The sequence below is a fragment of the Eptatretus burgeri genome, chromosome 4 (genome assembly GCF_056783735.1).
Source record: "Eptatretus burgeri isolate ZD-2024b chromosome 4, Ebu_testis_v1, whole genome shotgun sequence".
Classification (NCBI taxonomy): domain Eukaryota; kingdom Metazoa; phylum Chordata; class Myxini; order Myxiniformes; family Myxinidae; genus Eptatretus; species Eptatretus burgeri.
The window spans coordinates 60,599,614-60,617,231 of record NC_140964.1 but is presented as its reverse complement, the minus strand read 5'-3'; the positions used below and the strand labels follow the sequence as shown (position 1 = coordinate 60,617,231).

Here is a 17,618-nt window from a genome sequence, read left to right as displayed (position 1 = left end):
CCGGAAAAAAGAGGAATGAAAGAGTGAAGGTGAGCTGTGATTCGTCATTTTGGGAGTTTTATTCGAAGGGGGCTGTTGGCGGACCTGAGTGCGTGCGGAAATATGGTGGGGATTATTCGCAGACAGAGCAGGGCGGGTGAGACCGAAGAGGAGATGGTAGAAGATGGAAAGACCACCGAACTGCCTGTGGTGAGAGAGTGAGAGGCCCAAAGACTCAGCCCCATCGTGGGAGATACCAATGATCCAAAATGCCTTGGTTTGCACTGCGTGAAACCAAGAAAGGTGAGTAGCAGGAGCACCAGCCCAGAGGGGAGAGCAGTACTCCATAGCGCTGTGGCCGAAAACTTTCTATGTGGTCAGGAGATCAGGTGGGCCAAGGAAGGACTTTGCATGACGTATGATTCCCAGTCGCCAATTGTCTTTGGAGGCCAGGATGGAAATGTGGCTTTCCCAGGAAAGATCATGGCAGATCGTGAGACCCAGAAGCTTGAAAGAAAGGACTTCGTCCAGAGGATTGTTGAGAAAGTGGATTGGGGTGGGAGGGGGGGTCCAAATGGTCCTTTTGGAGAGACATTGTGACAGTGTGAGGTTCGTCAGGCTTGAAAGACATGTTCCACGTATTAGACCAGTTTGTTATTTTACCCAGATCTGCATAGAGCGAAGAGCTGTGGCTTACCGGTCTGAGGGATTACAGATTGTACGGCAGAGGGTGGAGTCATCAGCAAAGACACAAGGAGGATTTTACAGATAGTCAGAGAGATCATTGATGAAAACCAGAAAAAGAACAGGGCCCAGAACGCTACCTTGAGGAACTTCAGCCTGCATAGGAAGGAGGGATGAAAGAACTCCATTTAGGGCCACACGTTGACTGCGACAGGAGAGGAAGTTTGAGAGCCATGAGTGGAGAAGGCCTTGGATACCACAGGAAGAAAGTTTGGTGAGCAGGGCAGGGGTGCCAGACTGTGTCAGAAGCACGCAATATATCTGGGGATATTGCTCTGATTTAATGTCTGGCGTTGAGTGCCTCCATACATTGTTGGTCGAGCAGAAGCAGCATATCCAGGGTGGAGTGACCTGGTCTGAAATCAAGCCATTGGAGAAGAGGAAGGATTTAATGTCTGAAGCGATGATGCATTCCATAACTGTGCTGATGATTGGGAAAAGGCTGATTGGTTTGTAGTTGCAGAGATCTCTTTTTGCACCTCTTTTCATGCAGCGTAGCAATGTTTGCTGATTTCCAAGCAGATGGCAGATGACCTTGAGTAAATGAGAGGGTGAATATAACAGAGAGAGGGTGAGCAAGAGCAGAGGAGCAGATTTTTTGGACACTTGGGCTGATGTCGTCTGGACTGGTTACAGAATCTGAGTCGAGGTTTGACAGAGAGCTCTCCACTTTGTCAGAAGAAGTGGAGAGTCCAGGGACAGATGGGTGCGACTGGGTCAATAGGGATTCGGACAGAAGATTTTGTTGCAAACACCGAGTTTAGGCATTCAGCCTTTTCACTTGCGATGTCAGCAGTGTGGCCATTTGAGGTAAGGTTTGGATGGGGGGGGGGGGAGGGGAACATACACCAGAAACTGATTTGATGAGACCGCTCCTGAATTTGGAGGAGGGAGAGACGTTTGAGAGTTCAGACTTGAGCTTTGAAAGATGTTTTCTGGCTCTCCTGAGGGTAGATACACACTTGTTCTGACTTTGATGGAAGGAACTGAGATTACCCTCAGCTGGGTTTGCTTTCCATGAGGCAAAGGCAAGTTGTTTCAGGACAACTGCCTCACCACAAGCTTCAATGAACCATCGGTGGGAGGAAGGGTAGGACAACTGAAGATGAGAGGGGATAAATCTGTGCATGAGGGAGAGCAAGTTTCTTTGAAAAAATTCCCAGGATGAGTTGATGTTGGAGAAAGTCCCGATGGGAGACCAGTCTAGAAGTTTGATGACTGCTTGGAGACCCTGCCAGTTGGCCTGAGTGAAATGCCAGAATCGACGGTGCTGAGTTGGATCTCAGATAACAGCCAGAGAGATGTCCACTTTGACAAGGACATGGTCAGAATAACTGATTGTAGCGAGAGAAGAACAGCAGATATTTTCACGCAAATTTGTCAAAATCAGACCCAGAAAAGATAGAGCACCATTGGTTGAGATCCGGGTCGGGAAGTTGACCAATTGAGTCAGTCACAATGAGTCGCATAAGTCTTTTGCTGAAGTGCTTGGAGGGAGAAGAGTTTGATGGTTCCTTTGAGAGGGAGATGTGAGAGGGGTGAGTTGGCACTGAAGTTGGAAAAAAAAGAATGTTTTATGAAAAGCAAACATTCATAGCAAACTGGGTTTTTATTTTTCGGTCAGAAATGCGATGAAAGACGTTTCTTGAGGGATGCAATTCAGGCGAATTCAGAGAATGGAGAGAAGAAACGCTGTAACAGTTGGATTTGTTTGGCAAGGTATGAATGAAAGGTCGAATTGAGAGCAGTCTCTTGAAATAGAAGAGTTGCGAATTGTGAGAGTCATGAGAACCACACGTGTGAGCGAGGAAGATGAAGCCTTATAAGAGATCGTTTCTATTATTATTATTATTATTATTATTATTATTATTATTATTATTATTATTATTTTTTTTTTTGAGATAGTTGTCATCAGATGAGGTCATGGACAGGTTGTAGAAAATATCGTGAGGTGACTGGTGACTTTGGATCGTTGAACGCAGAAGGTGGAAACAGATCACTTGGTTACGGGAGAAGCACGTGGCTGTGGGAGGTGTATCGTCAAAAGTGAATTTATTTATTTATTTATTTAAATAAGGATTGCGTAACATTCGGAAAAGGGAAGGTTGAAGTAAATTTGTGGAGGTGTGTGGTAAACTTGGAACTGTAAATGCAGTGTGAAGCTGCTGGGTCGATGAAAAGTATCAGGAAGGGGGGTGGAGAGAGACACGTGGTTACAGGAGGTGCATAGATCGAGAGGATACAAGGAAAATTATTAATTTTTGAGGATTGGATAAGTTTCGGGAATGAAGGGTTGTAGGAAGAAATTGTGAAAGCAACGGAGATCGTGGGTCAGCTCAAATAGAAGAACGATGGTGTGCCGGAATATAGATGAAGAAGATGAAGAGGAAGAGATTTCATGATTCGTGGATTTGCAGGGAGGAAGGTCGGTTTTTTTTTCTTTTTTTTTTTCTTTTAAATTTAAGACAAGAAACAGAGTTCAGTTGGGAGGGATGGCGGCGTTGGGAAAGTGGGGAAAATAGGAATTGAAGGTAATCGGGAGAGAATACAATTTAATGCGACCGTGCACCTGGCCTGGCCAGCACAATTTAACCTGGTGAGCTCAACAAAAATTAATTGGAAAAAGAGCAAGGCATTTTTACTTTGGTTCACAAAATGGAATCCCCCTTTTGGCCCTGCAGGAAAGTTTGAGTGGACATGTGAAGGAATACACTACCGAGGTGTCTTCTTTATTTATAATTATTTTTTTTCTTTCAATGTACACCACCGAGGTATCTTTCTCCTGCTGTTCCCTTTGTTGTGTTGTGTCCTGATTTTGTTCTGTGTCGTATCTATTCCACGATACACGAGCCGAGAGTATGTAAATTTAAAAAACACAATTGGGGTGGGAAAAAAAAAGACATGTATTCAGCATTGATGTGATCTTCTTTTTTATTGAATTATTTTGCCTCGAGAACATCACAACTTAATCATTTGAGCTCATATGACTCTTTGGAAGTTGTGCATATTAAATTAAATTTGTGTTTTACTCTTGCGGTTATGAATATTGAAAAAGCAACTGGAATGTAAATCTTGTGGGTTTTATCTTCCTGTGGATGTTTTGAAATGAAGAGTTTCTTCCAAGATTTTCAACTTTATCTCAGAGCAGTGCTGGAAAGGAAAAGAGAAAACAACATTTGACTTCCTGTACATCACATGATTGACCAAATGTAATTTTTTGTAAATGCAATTTCTGATGTATCTCATTGACAACAAATACTTCAGCAAACGTTCTTTTCAAATTGTCTAACTATCGAGTCCACTGTCTCCTGTCTGCTGTCTGCATTGATTGATTTTGCTAAACATATCCTCAAGATATCTGACACTAAATGGATATGAAATGCCACAAAGGTTCCAGTTGGCACCATATTTGCACAAATATCATAGTACACAGACCCAGTGAACTGTCAAAATCACATTTGTTTTTTCGATAATCATGCATTCCACACAAACTCCCAAGAGTTTTAATTTAGTAGTTTTGTTTCATTGATTTTTTTGATATTTCAGACTCGATGTATACCTTAAGAGTAAATAATGAGCAATGTTTGACGATCTAACACTCACACATGCACTTATCAAACCCCAACAGGGTCTGTGCTTTTTCATGGATTCTTCATCCTCAATATCATTCAAATTGAAATGATGAATCTAATTTTTATCTGGACAATTAAAAAAATGGAATTATCTGAGGAGAGATGCTGATACCCATAATATCATAGATCGGAAAAAATCCCAGTACCGTTTATTGTTGAAGGATGATGGCGGTGTCGTGTCCGCTTGTTCCGTAACCACCACTGGAAGACCCACTTGCACTAATCGTGGAGCTGCTTCTCTTCATGGAGCTGCTGATGCATTTGCTCTGTCCCCCGATCATGACACTTCCAGCAGAGGAACCACCTTCCATTACTGCACTGGTACCACCACTGTAACCACCTGCTACACCTGTGCTGTAACTTGCTCCTCCACCTGTGCTGTAGCCTGCTCCTCCACCTGTGCTGTAGCCTGCTCCTCCACCTGTGCTATAGCCTCCAGAAATGGCACCACGTGTTGCTGAACTGGCACCATAGGCCCCACCAATTGAGGAAGCACTACGAACAGTTCCACTTCTGACAACAGTAGCCTGGGCAAAGTCATCAGCTATGGCTGTCCTGACCCTGAAAGAAACATCCGAACCCACAGTCAGCTGCAAATCTATCAACAGCAGATAAACATGAGAATTTTAAAAGGCATAAAAATGCAATTTCCTTCTGAAATAAATTCGGATTCCTGTTATCCGAATACACTATGAAGAACATACATTAACTCTTGTCCCTCTAGGAGCTTCTTGTATGTCGCTATCTCAGCAGCTAGGGCAGTCTTCACGTCTAGTAGTTGTTGATAAGTCACCAGTTGCCTCTGCAGGTCCACCTGGTTACCCTCGATCTCCTGTTCATATCTGGTGTAGGTGTTTTGGAACTGGACGAGATCAATGCTCTCCCTGTTCCGTAAATTTGTCAGTCTGTCTCCCAGGGTTTGGTACTGGTGTGGGGATGGAAGTATCTCATGAAAAATGAAAAGAATATGGGTATACTCAATTTTATTCAGAAAGATTTTCTGCTCCAAGGCTAGATGTAAAGTTCACAATTATACAAAAAGATACCTGATTAAAGAGTCCTCACCGTGGTAAGAAGCCTCTGGGACTCGACATTCAGTGGCTGCAGCTCTTTTTCCAGAGTATTAATCTCCTTGTCCAGAACAGCAATCTGCTCAGTTGTCTGGGTTGAGATTCCTTGGATCTGATCAATCTGCACATGAGATGCAGGTCAGGCAATTAGTCCATCGGGGGATAATGCCAGAATATTGAGAGGAACTGGGATTCGTAATGGCCTCATTTAGAGAAACCTACTTGCATCTTGCAATACGTCTCAGCCTCTTGGACGTTCTTGGTGACCACCTGCTGTTACTCCTCACGCATCACATTGAGGGCGTCAGTAAGGTTGACAGACTTCACGTTATCCAATTCAATCACTGATGTCTGTGCTGGTCCAAGTCTGCCATACTGCTGCTTCAGGGTGTTCAGTTCCTGCACAAGAAAAGAGAAAGGAAATTATTTATTGTCAACAATCACGAATACTCTGCTATTTTGTCAAGTTAATGATTCAGAACCAATTTACCTCCTTTTGTGTTTTCTTCTGGAATGTCAGCTCTTCAGTGTAAAACTTAAACTTTGATTCCAGGTCAACACGCATGTCGTTTGCTGCTTCAAGATCCTACAAAGACAGATGCAGCCACCTGCTTCATAGTAATTTGTTTAAACTCTTTCAAATACCTCTTTTAAAAACAAATAGATAATTTGAAAAAGCTTATATTGTATTTGTACAAACCCGTTTCATGTTTGTAATGTCAGTTTCAAGTTGCATTCTCACACTAAGCTCAAACTCGTACCTACAAAGAAACAATGAAATGATCACAATATTCACACAGTTTAAACAGTGAATAACAGTCTCATTTTGTACAACGTGAAAACACCAGAACACAAATGGGTCCACATTTACTTTGACTTACTTAGACTTTATCTCATCAGCGGTGGCTCTCAGATGGTCCACGTCGATCTCCAGACGTACACCTTCCAGCGTCAGATTGGAAACCTCTGTCAGCATTTCGGTGACTTGTGTCTCCTTTCAAAGTCATTTCTTGGCACACCTGAACTCCTATCAACCTACAATGCCTTTATCTGCAGCTTGATAGAGTACTGCTCTCCCATCTGGGCTGGCTCCCTTGCCTCACATCTTGCTCAGCCTGATGCTGTAGAAATCAAGGCCTTCCAGATCATTGGATTCTCTCACACTGAAGCTGAGTAGATGGAATCATCACTTCGCCAACACAGACAGACCAGTGGTCTCTCTATCTTACACTGCCTCCTTTCTGGTCTTGCACCTTCTTTTGCTCTTTCCATGATTGCCTCCCCCCCACACCCAACCCCCAAGTTTCTGCAAGGCTCACATGATCCACCATCAACCTTATTCTGGTAAAATTAACAAAATCCAGGATCATTGCTCACCTCCACTCATCTTTTCCCCTTTTTCCCACCTGTGGAATCAATTTTCACATCATCTTCAATCTCATTGTTCCCTTATAATCTCGAAGACAGCAGTTCATCACCATCTCAGATCATCCCCGATCCAAAAGCATGATCTTCTCTACCCTCGTTAATCCCACCCAAATTCCTCCTAGTTTTCCAGTTTTTCCTCCTTGGAGTTTCCTTCTCCATGCTCGCATGTTTTGCGTCCTGTATTTCTCTGTGATGTCCTGATCTGCTCAGTTTGCTCGCTCTTCCACTCGCCTCATCTTTTCATGAAAAATATTTCCGATTCGAGTAATAAAAGTTTTGGACAGCAAAAATTCACATTTCCTGAGTTGGAAACATGATGGCAAATGGTGCCCCACACTCATGTTCGTCCATGTTTTCACCCAGTGTGACAACTCCCACGTGATGAACGTGTCATCGCTTCCATGATTGTGAGGTCACTCCCTGTGTGACAGAAAAATAAATACACAGAACTTTGATATATTTAGTTTATATTGCGAACTGTGGTGTTTGTATGTGTTTGTATATGGAAATGCCTCACACGCAGGCAAAGCTCAACATACACATTTCCAGTGATGGGAGAGCAGGCATGAATAATGTTGATGCCAAATTTTATTTTGCAAAACCTCCACCACCTGATGTTGCACCACCATTTTGCAGTGGGCAGTATAAGTAGCTCAGAGATTTCACTCTGAGTGAAAACCAGTGTGACCACTCCTTGGCTTTTTTCACAAGATCTTGGCTATTCTTTGTTCACCTTGGGGTCTTGGTTTTCTATAGGTTTTCTTGGCGTTTCGGTTTTCTATTAACATCGCTTTTCTGAAACCTTGTGAATTCTTGGCTTTTTTCATTGGCTCACCTTGGCATTTATGAAAATGAGGAGTGGTCACACTGGTGAAAACAAGAGTGCCACACAATTAACCTTTTTTAAGTTCATTAAATAATATATAATGATAAGTTAACTTAACTCTTCCCGTCACAGGGGACGGGTACTTTTGCTTGTATATCATCGTCTTTGAGCTTTATAGTCAGGGGTTTTATCCCCAAAAAGATACGATCTAACTACGAACTGTTGGTTTGATGCTGTTGCCACCTTGTGTTGCACCAAGGATTATGCTGTCCAGCCACTACTGTTAAGCACACCGGGGAAGCTTTTGAAAAGTATAGGCCAATATATACTGGTACCCTTGCCCAATTCCTACCAAAACTACGACTGCAAAGGCAATGGCAAACCACCCAATGTATGCTCTGGCATGTAAATGATTTTGGAGAAACAAAGCTTTGCCTATGTTTGTAGTATAAGATCACGTGACATTGTATACTCATGAATTGTAATAGAGTACATGTTGCTTGGCCCAAAAGTAGCTTTACCGAGATTTATGACACAAAATTTCAGAAGTTTTAATTGAGCAAAATGATGGTATATCAGGTCATTAATATATTTTGCATGCAGCCTGCGGCTGCCAGTTGCATCATTGCAGGGAGCGTGGTTGTACCACTGATGCAACGCGCCATGTAGGTTAAGGCAGGAATTTGTAATTTGCTCAAGGTGCCGGCAATAGCTCGCCCACTATTCGCAAAGGGCATCATGAGCTCTTTAACACCCATCAACTAATGCCAGCAGACGGGACACCCCGTTTAAGGTCCATCCGAGGGACGGCACACACACACACACACACACACACACACACACACACACACACACACACACACACACACACACACACACACACACACACACACACACACACTGATGAATCAGCCGGCCTTGGGAGACACTCGGGTGATAGTTTTCTCGCTGGGCTCATGTTCAAACCCAGGCTGGTACATAAGGTGGCTCTGAGATACAGCTTGGTTAATGTTGTTTATTCAGAGGAAAATGACAAGGCAGGGGTAAAGATTAATCACTCAAACATTGTTTAAATTGTTTCTGTTCAAATAACTTCGTCTCATTAAATGAATGTTTCAGCCAAATCTCTTTGTTTTTACATTTTTGTATATTTGTAATCAATTTTGTACACAATTTTACATTATCCTTTCTCTCGACATCTAAAACAATGTTTTTTTTGACAAGATTATCGATAAAAGTATTTATCGGAGTTCAAATGCATATCACTTCCTCCAAACATCAACTTTCAAAGCATTCAAGAAAAGTTCTCTTGCAACACATCCTTAAGCTCATCTTTCATTTCACTCAAATCAGTTCTCAAGGTTCCAATTTAATCCTTAATTTACCATCGACGTGAGAGCTCCATTCACATTTCTAGAGATTCTATGATGCGATCCAACTCAGCAACTAATGTTTTAAGGAAATCAATTTTCAAGTGTAACCTCATTACTATTCTTTTGAGCCTTCAATCCGTCCATGTCTTCGTTCATTAGGATATTCCGGAGCATTTCATGAACCTTCAAGCTGCTTGGTCATTAACAAAACAATGTTGAAGCAATATCTGGGGTAGAGGAAGAACTTGCAATCTGTGACATCTGAAACTTTCCCAAAGCCGCGTTCCACTCCTTCTGCCTACACGGTATTCATTAAATAACTATAAGGGCACTCGGTAGAGCGCATAACTCCGCCACGTAATGCTTGATCGACAAGAACATATCGGGCACAATCAATTTTTTTAATACTGTATCATGCTTTTCAGTACTTTATCGTTTTTGGCCCTATCTCTCAAGGGTGAAGATTCACTTTAAAAATTTAATAATTCTTGTATCCAGATCCAGATTTCGATCTTCACCAAAATTGAAGCAATTCGTCCTAGCCACATACCCAACCTGTCCACTAAGTTTCGTCCGAATCCATCCGCAACTTTTTGAGATATCGTGCCACATAATGGTTTTGCACGATCTCTCAATGGTGAAGAATCACTTAAAAAAACAACTTATCAGATCAGGATCCGGATTCGGATCTTCACCAAAATCGAATCAATTCTTCCATGTCTCACTCCCAACATGTCCACCAAGTTTCATCCAAATCCATAACTAACTTTTTGAGATATCGTGATACATATCGTTTTTGGCCCAATCTCTCAATGGTGAAGGATTACTTTAAAAATTCTAATAGCCAGATCCAGATCCGGATGTTCTCCAAAATCTAATCAGTTCGTCCTTGCCACACACCAAACCTGTCCCCAAGTTTCGTTCAAATCCGTCTCCAACTTTTTGAGATATCCTGCACACAAACAAACAAACAAACAGACAAACAAACAAGAAGACCAAATCCAGAGCATGATACTTGCAAAACCCATAAATCAAATTGAACCTCAAAAATAATTGGTGCTTGAATTCAATGACCAAATGTACAACTCCTCTTAAAATTTCAAGTCAATAGAATGAAAATTGACAATTTTTTTTTTAAATCGGCCAATGTTGACCTTTTTGCCGATGTTGACAGCAAGAATAATTGGTGGTTGAAATCATTGACCTGATATACAAATGTTCTTCCAATTTCAAGTCAATTGGATGAAATTTGAGGATTTTAGAAAATTTGGCTCAAATTGGCCTATTAGCCTATGTACACCTTTTTGTCAACCGAATTAATAAAAACTTAATTGTGGGACCGTCACAGGGTCGGTGTCATCAATCGCTGAAAATTTCAGAACTGTCGGTTGAGCGGTTTGTGGTGGAGTCGAGCGGACTGGCAAACAAACACACAAACGGAGGCGATCAACATACTTGTCAAAAAAAATTAAAAATTTTGCCAAGTAACAAACACACAAACACACAAACACACAGACACACAAACAGACAGGCGATCAACATACTTGTCAAAAAAAAATCTTTTTTTGCTAAGTCACAAACAGACAGACAGAAAAGGGTGAAAACATAACCTCCTTCACCTTTGGTGGTGGAAGTAACTAGAAAGCATCTAAAAATGCAAAGCGAATCTGCATCCCCTTTGTGTTCAGACTTCTTCTCCGATATATGCTCACCATGATGAAAACAGCAAAAACAAAAATACCAAAACAGTGACCATTTTAGGAGACCTTGTTGACCTGAAAAAAAAAAACAATATGCTTCAGAGACCCATTATGCAAACCCTGCTCAAATGTCAGAGCAATCAGATGAAAATTGACGATTTTATGTAACCGTGACATTTGATTTTTTAATCCAAAAAAAAGAAAAGTACAATCGGTTTCGAGCTTTGGATTGGTGATCCAATTCAATGATACAATATGAAAATTCTTAAAATTTCACATCAAAAAGAAAATTCACGATTTTATGTGATGCTGACCTTTGACCATTTGAGCAAATAATTCATTTGTCTTCTCCATTTTCTCATAATAAAGCTTTATTGAAAATTTGATGTCAAAAGCTCAAATTGTGAAGAAGTTATGAGACAGACAAACAGACAGACAATGATGACTTCGTCTATGAAAAGTATTTGATGAAAGTAAATAATTTAATACACTCAACTTAATTTTTCCATGAAAAAGGCAATGGCTGTTAAGATTTGTAATCAGAGTGCATTTTAACTTTCAATTTCCATTCTCTTACTCTTGCTTCTTTTGCAAATCCTGTAAATCTCCTCTCCAAAGTCATGGCAGTGTAACTAAGAGGCAAATTGTATTGGGGGGTAAGGTGTGAATGTTTCTCAGCCAAGGAATGACAGAATTGTGCTCATCCAAGGCATCTTACTCCAACAAACATGATCGCATGGAGGTGAGGCTAGCATGCGTAATTTATTGTAACACATGCATTTGAGTAAGGCTGAAGCTCCTATAAAAGCACCAGGCATTCCATGGGTTCTGCAGTCGAGCAATACCTGGGATAAGCTGGTGGAACAAGAAACAACAATGGCCTGTCACTCATCCGTCAGCTACCGCTCCGTCCGCACCGGTGGATCCAGCGCAATGATCGGCTCCAGTGGCTATGGAGGCTCCAGCAGCAGTCGTGCAATGGGGCTTGGAATGGGCGCAATGGGACTGTCAATGGGGGGAGGAAGCTACAGCGTGGGCTCTGCAGGGATGGGAGGTATGGGCATTTCCAGCCGTGCCGTGGGGATGTCTGCCTCTGGAGGAGCTATGGCAGGAGGTGCCGGAGGTATTGGTAGAGGTGGGGTGGCAATGCTAGGTTATGGAGGTGGTGCTGGTGGGTTTATGGGGGGTGTAAGCCCTGGGATCATGGCAAGCCCAGCATTTACTGCAGGCCGTGCCATCACCTCAGCAGGTATGTCTGGAGTGGTTGGAACGCTGGGTCCTGCAGGTGGAATGGTTCCTTCACTGGTGAGCAGGGATGAGGTGAAGAACATCTTGGGCACATTGAACCAGCGCTTGGCCAGCTATGTAGATAAAGTAAGGCAGCTTACAATTGAGAATGAGACACTGGAGGAAGAACTGAAGAACCTGACTGGAGGAGTACCCTTCTCTCCTGACGCATCCGTCAATCTGGAGAATGTGGAGACACAAGTCACCGAAATGCTGACAGAGGTTTCCAACCTGACGCTGGAACGTGTACGTCTGGAGATCGACGTGGACCATCTGAGAGCCACAGCCGATGAGATCAAGTCCAAGTAAGACTTTTTGAATGCAGACATATGGGTTGTTGTTTTTAAGACTTGTACAAAACTTGGAATGGTTATTTTAACTTTCATGATTATTGTGATCATTTCAATGTTGCTTTTTGTAGGTACGAGTTTGAACTTGGTGTGAGAATGCAACTTGAAACTGACATTGGAAACATGAAGAGGGTTTGTATGAGCACAAGATCAGCTGTTCAACAATTAATAAATTTGTTTTCTAAAGATGTAAATTTTGAACATAAGCCAATGTTTCTTGTCTTCGTTTGTAGGACCTTGAAGCAGCAAACGACATGCGTGTTGACCTGGAATCAAAGTTTAAGTTTTTGACTGAGGAGCTGACATTCCAGAAGAAAACACAAATGGAGGTTGGTTCCGATTCATTAATTTCACAAAATATCAAAAGGTTGTTCACAATAAATAAATAATTTATATTCTCTTTTCTTGTGCAGGAACTGAACACACTGAAGCAGCAGTTTGGCAGACTTGGACCAGCACAAACATCAGTGATTGAATTGGATAACGTGAAGTCTGTCAACCTTACCGAGGCCCTCAATGTGATGCGTGAGGAATACCAGCAGGTGGTCACCAAGAACGTCCAAGAGGCTGAGACGTATTGCAAGATGCAAGTAGGTTCCTCTAATTGAGGCCATTACGAATCCCAGTTCCTCTCAATATCCTGGCATTATCCCCCGATGGACTAATTGCCTGACCTGTATCTCATGTGCAGATTGATCAGATCCAAGGAATCTCCACCCAGACAACTGAGCAGATTACTGTTCTGGACAATGAGATTAATACTCTGGAAAAAGAGCTGCAGCCTCTGAATGTGGAGTACCAGAGGCTTCTTACCACGGTGAGGACTCTCATCATGAATCCTATTGTACAATTGTGTACTTTACATCGAGGCTTGGAGCAGAGAATCTTTCCGAAAAATATTGAGTATAACCATTTATTTTTTATTTTTTCCTGATGTACTTCTATCCCCACACCAGTACCAAACCCTGGGAGACAGACTGACAGATTTACAGAACAGGGAGAGCATTGATCTCGTCCAGTTCCAGAACACCTACACCAGATATGAACAGGAGATAGAGGGAAACCAGGTGGACCTGCAGAGGCAGCTGGTTACTTATCAACAGTTGCTGGATGTGAAGACGGCTCTGGATGCTGAAATTGCAACCTACAAGAAACTCCTCGAGGGACAAGAGTTGATGTATGTTATTTGTGGTGTATTCAGATCACAGGAACCCTAATCATGTATCATCATCATCATAATCAGCTATTTTCAGTCCACTGCTGGACAAAAGCCTCAGAATGTTGATACCATGTTTCTCTGTCTCGTTCTTTGTTGCTGCAATTGACTCTTCCCTTATATTTGTTTATTTCATCCCTTTATCTTGGTCATGCCTTCCTCTGTTCCTGTTGCCATCCATAGGCCTCCATGTTGTTAATATTGTTGTCCACCTGTTATCTGACCTTCTGATAATGTGTCCTGCCCATATCCATTTCCTGAGTTTTGGTTTGTTGTCTGACCCATTGATTTGCCGAGCTTTGTATGGAATACCTGACATATTTCGTTCCACATTGTGTTGTGCTACTGTTGAGTTTTTCTCCATTTTTGTTGTTAACAAACATTTTTGTTTTTGTTTTTGTTGTTTTTTGTTGAGTCTCCACCCCATAGATGATAGTTGAAATAACACGCTGATTGAAAACTTTCCTTTTCAAACATATTGGAAAGCTACCTCTCACGATGTTACTGACTTTTCCATTATTTCACCATCCAAGTTTGATTCTTTGCTTCATTTCTTGTTCTTGATTATATTTTCCTTGAGGCTAAAGCTTTGCCCCACATCCATGTATTCTTCCACTCACTCCATTTGGTTTCCATTTGTTATGATTTCCCCATGAGGTAAAAGGGGGTTCATTACCACTTTTGCCTGGTGTTGGCTTAATGGTTAGGGTGGTGGGCTTGGGATCTGAGCATCCCGAGTTCAAATCCCACTCAACTGTTGAATTAATACTAGGTGGGGTTAACTCTGCCTGTCATCTTCTGAGGTTGACAAAATGAGTACCGGTATGCTGGTATACTGTGTCAGAGTGGCGACCCATCCAGGATTGTGCCCAATAGCCAAGGAGACTGCTGAGGCAGCACCAACGCTCTGCACAGTCTCGTCCCAATGGATGGATGGATATTCATGTCTGTGCTGGTTGTGAGCCAGAGGACAACAGACGTCTGGGTTTGGCCTGGGGAGTCATGGATCCACTATATCATGGTGTGTGGTGCTGTCGGTATCTATGCAGGAGGATGAAATTCTGAGTCCTTAAGTCCTTGGTTCAGGACTTCAGAACTGCTGGGGACTGAGAGCAATTTTCTTTTTGGAATTCTCATCATGCTGGCACAGGCCTTTCCCTCCACAATGGCCTTGTATGCATTGGAAGGGAGATTTTTATTTCAGAGATTCATCTTCTAGACTAACTGCTTTACTGGGCTGGGAACTTAATCTGTCCACAAGTAGCAATCATGGGTGAGTTTGCTGGATGTACAATGACCCTAAGTGAGCACATATGCTCTTTCATGGATCTTGTTTTTAGTTCCACCAGGGTGTCCAGTTTCCCAATGGAAACTAGTGGGGGAGATGGTTTAGACAGCATCAACTCAACTCTGAAAGGAGGTAATCCTGGATTACAGTGATTGAACAGGTTGTCATCCTTCCGAGGTGGGCAAAGTTAACAGTAGTGGGCTGTAGCCACATCCCAAACCAATGATGCAACCAGCAGCCAAAGGCTGCACATGAGAGTGTGTCTGTGAGTAGTGGATTACTGGATTACTCAGCACCAGTTGCAGATCTCGTGACCTGAGCTGACTAAAAACAAACACCTTTTTCTGCAGTTTTTTTGTTTATTTTACAAAAAAATTATATTTTCGTGTTTGCCTTGTTAAATTCGAACTTTCTTCTTCTATTGATTGATTTGCAGCTGACTGTGGGTTTTGATGTTCCTTTCAGGGTCAGGACAGCCATAGCTGATGACTTTGCTCAGGCTACTGTTGTCAGAAGTGGAACTGTTCGTAGTGCTTCCTCAATTGGTGGGGGCTATGGTGCCAGTTCAGCAACACGTGGTGCCATTTCTGGAGGCTACAGCACAGGTGGAGGAGGAAGCTACATTGCAGGAGGTGGTTATACTGGAGGAACGAATACAGTAATGGAAGGTGGTTCCTCTGGTGGAAGTGCCTTGATGGGGGGACAGACCATGTACAGCAGCAGCTCCATGAAGAGAAGCAGCTCCACGATGAGTGCCAGTGGATCTTCCAGTGGTGGTTACGGAGCAAGCGGACACGACACCACCATCGTCCTTCAACAATAAACGGTATTGAAGTTTCTCCAGACATATTATCAGTTTAAGCATCACTCCCACAGATTATTCTGTTGTCTCCTTGTCCTGATTAATTGAAAATGGATTATCAATTAATCCTGGCAATAAGACTGAATATTGAAGATGAAGATTAATGAAAAACAGCTCGGTCCAATAGCGGTTTGCACAAGTCAATGTGTGAATGTTAGATGGAAAAACATTGCTTCATATTTACTCTCAAAGTTAACAGACATCAGACTTTATTAATAACTTGCAGCTCTGCAGTTGATTTCTGTGGGTGGTTGTTTTCCCCCTTATACCTCAAAGTGTCTGTAATGTCATTAACGAAGTGAAACAAAACTATGAACTGAAAAATCTCAGGAGTTTGTTTGGAATGTATTATTACTATAAAAACAAATGGGATTTTGACAGGTCACTGGGTCTGTTTACCATGATATTTGTCCAAATAAGGTGTCATCCGGAACCTTTGTGGCATTTCATATCCATTTTGTATCAGATGTCTTGTGGATATGTTTAACAGAATCCATCATTGCAGACAGTAGAATCGATAATTAGACAATTTGAAAAGAACGTTTGTTGAAGTATTTGTTGTCATTGAGAAATATCAGAAATTACATTTACAAAAACTTACATTTGGTGCATCATGTGATGTACTGGAAGTCGAATGTTATTTTCTCTTTTCCTTTCCAGCACTGCTCTGAGATAAAGTTGAAAATTTTGGAAGAAACTCTTCATGTCAAAACATCCACAAGAAGCTAAAGCCCACAAGAGATTTACATTCCAGTTGCTTTTTCAATATTCATAACCGCAAGAGTAAAACCACAAATATAATTTAAAATGCACAACTTCCAAAGAGTTGTATGAGCTCAATTCATTTGCTTGTGATGTTCTGGAGGCAAAATAATTCAATAAAAAACCACTTCAATGCTGAACATTTTATGTCTTCTTTTACTTCCCCCAAGATTGAAGCTCATGGTGGAGGAAAATGACAGAGGGTATAAACTCACATGATGGCAGTGGGGCAGCAGGTGGACACAATAATGAAGGGAATGAATAAACAGGAAAACAGAGAGGATAGGAGAGGAGGAACCACTGCAAACCTCCATGTCGGAAGTTTGGGATGGGTGAGGGGGTCAACGACTCAACGTGGATAAAATAATGGATTGTGGTTAAAGATAGGAGATAGATTTGCTTCCATTACGTTTCTGAATGCTTCCTGTGGCTTTTAAAACAGTCAAAACCATTTCTTACGAAAGTAGATTGAGATCTGAAGTTCAAATGGCATTTCCGTTTATCCTATTGCGCTTCTTATACATCTACTTGCAGAGTACCCGCCCTTTGCACGAACTTGTTCCATGCTTGCAGAATGATCATCTGACGCATATCTTTATTTGAGCGATGTTTAAACAACTGACTACTCTGTATAGGCAAAAGGAAATCCCAGGTTACGATATGAAGCAAAACATACCTTCTGCTCCTTATAATTGAAAACACCTCGCTGCACTGAAAAACGTGGGGAAAGGAATACTGTGCTGTCAATGGTGGAAACTTATAATACCTGTAGAAGGTGCCACACGATACACTTTTACAAAGAAAAACTCCACCACCCCACCCTGCCCTCTGGATATAATCAGTCCAGAATGGAAGAGAAGTAGCGTGACAGACAAACACACAAATGCTCGTCCGTGAATTAGAGTAAGTACAGTGAACCGTGGTGTCTGTCTGTGCATTACTCTGTCTCCCGTTTATGGCGGCCGTTTCCCACAACGGGTTTGAATAGCTCAATATTCACTTTTCAAATGATGGGAGAAAAGGCATGAATAATGTTGATGTCAAATTTTATTTCGAAAAGACAAATCTAACCTCCACCACCCGATATTGCACCCCCATTTT

At 42.0% G+C, this 17,618-nt stretch overlaps 1 protein-coding gene and 1 pseudogene across 2 annotated transcripts; one reads left to right on the top strand and one right to left on the bottom strand.

The window, feature by feature from the left end:
* Positions 1–3,631: 3,631 nt before the first annotated feature.
* LOC147028163 (thread biopolymer filament subunit gamma-like) lies at positions 3,632–11,374 on the bottom strand (annotated as a pseudogene). The gene is made up of 9 exons (XR_015056975.1): positions 11,330–11,374; positions 6,307–6,419; positions 6,126–6,186; positions 5,916–6,011; positions 5,648–5,824; positions 5,421–5,546; positions 5,060–5,280; positions 4,502–4,916; positions 3,632–3,873 (listed from the first exon to the last, which is right to left on the bottom strand). The product of XR_015056975.1 is annotated as a thread biopolymer filament subunit gamma-like (transcript).
* Positions 11,375–11,577: 203 nt separating this feature from the next.
* Positions 11,578–16,657, top strand: LOC147028162 (thread biopolymer filament subunit gamma-like). Its single transcript, XM_085878298.1, has 8 exons — positions 11,578–12,344; positions 12,461–12,521; positions 12,623–12,718; positions 12,803–12,979; positions 13,081–13,206; positions 13,346–13,566; positions 15,359–15,719; positions 16,416–16,657. The coding sequence occupies exons 1-7, from the start codon at positions 11,629–11,631 to the stop codon at positions 15,714–15,716; spliced, it is 1,755 nt and encodes a 584-aa protein (XP_085734424.1). The 5' UTR covers positions 11,578–11,628; the 3' UTR covers positions 15,717–15,719; positions 16,416–16,657.
* The last annotated feature ends 961 nt before the right edge of the window (positions 16,658–17,618 follow it).

What these genes read in the sequence shown, in the direction of transcription:
- LOC147028162 (XM_085878298.1), top strand. Translation starts at nt 11,629, where the DNA reads ATGGCCTGTCACTCATCCGTCAGCTACCGCTCCGTCCGCACCGGTGGA. An exon ending in AGAAGAAAACACAAATGGAG is followed by an intron (nt 12,719 to 12,802) that starts GTTGGTTCCGAT and finishes TTTCTTGTGCAG; the next exon opens with GAACTGAACACACTGAAGCA. An exon ending in ACCAGAGGCTTCTTACCACG is followed by an intron (nt 13,207 to 13,345) that starts GTGAGGACTCTC and finishes TCCCCACACCAG; the next exon opens with TACCAAACCCTGGGAGACAG.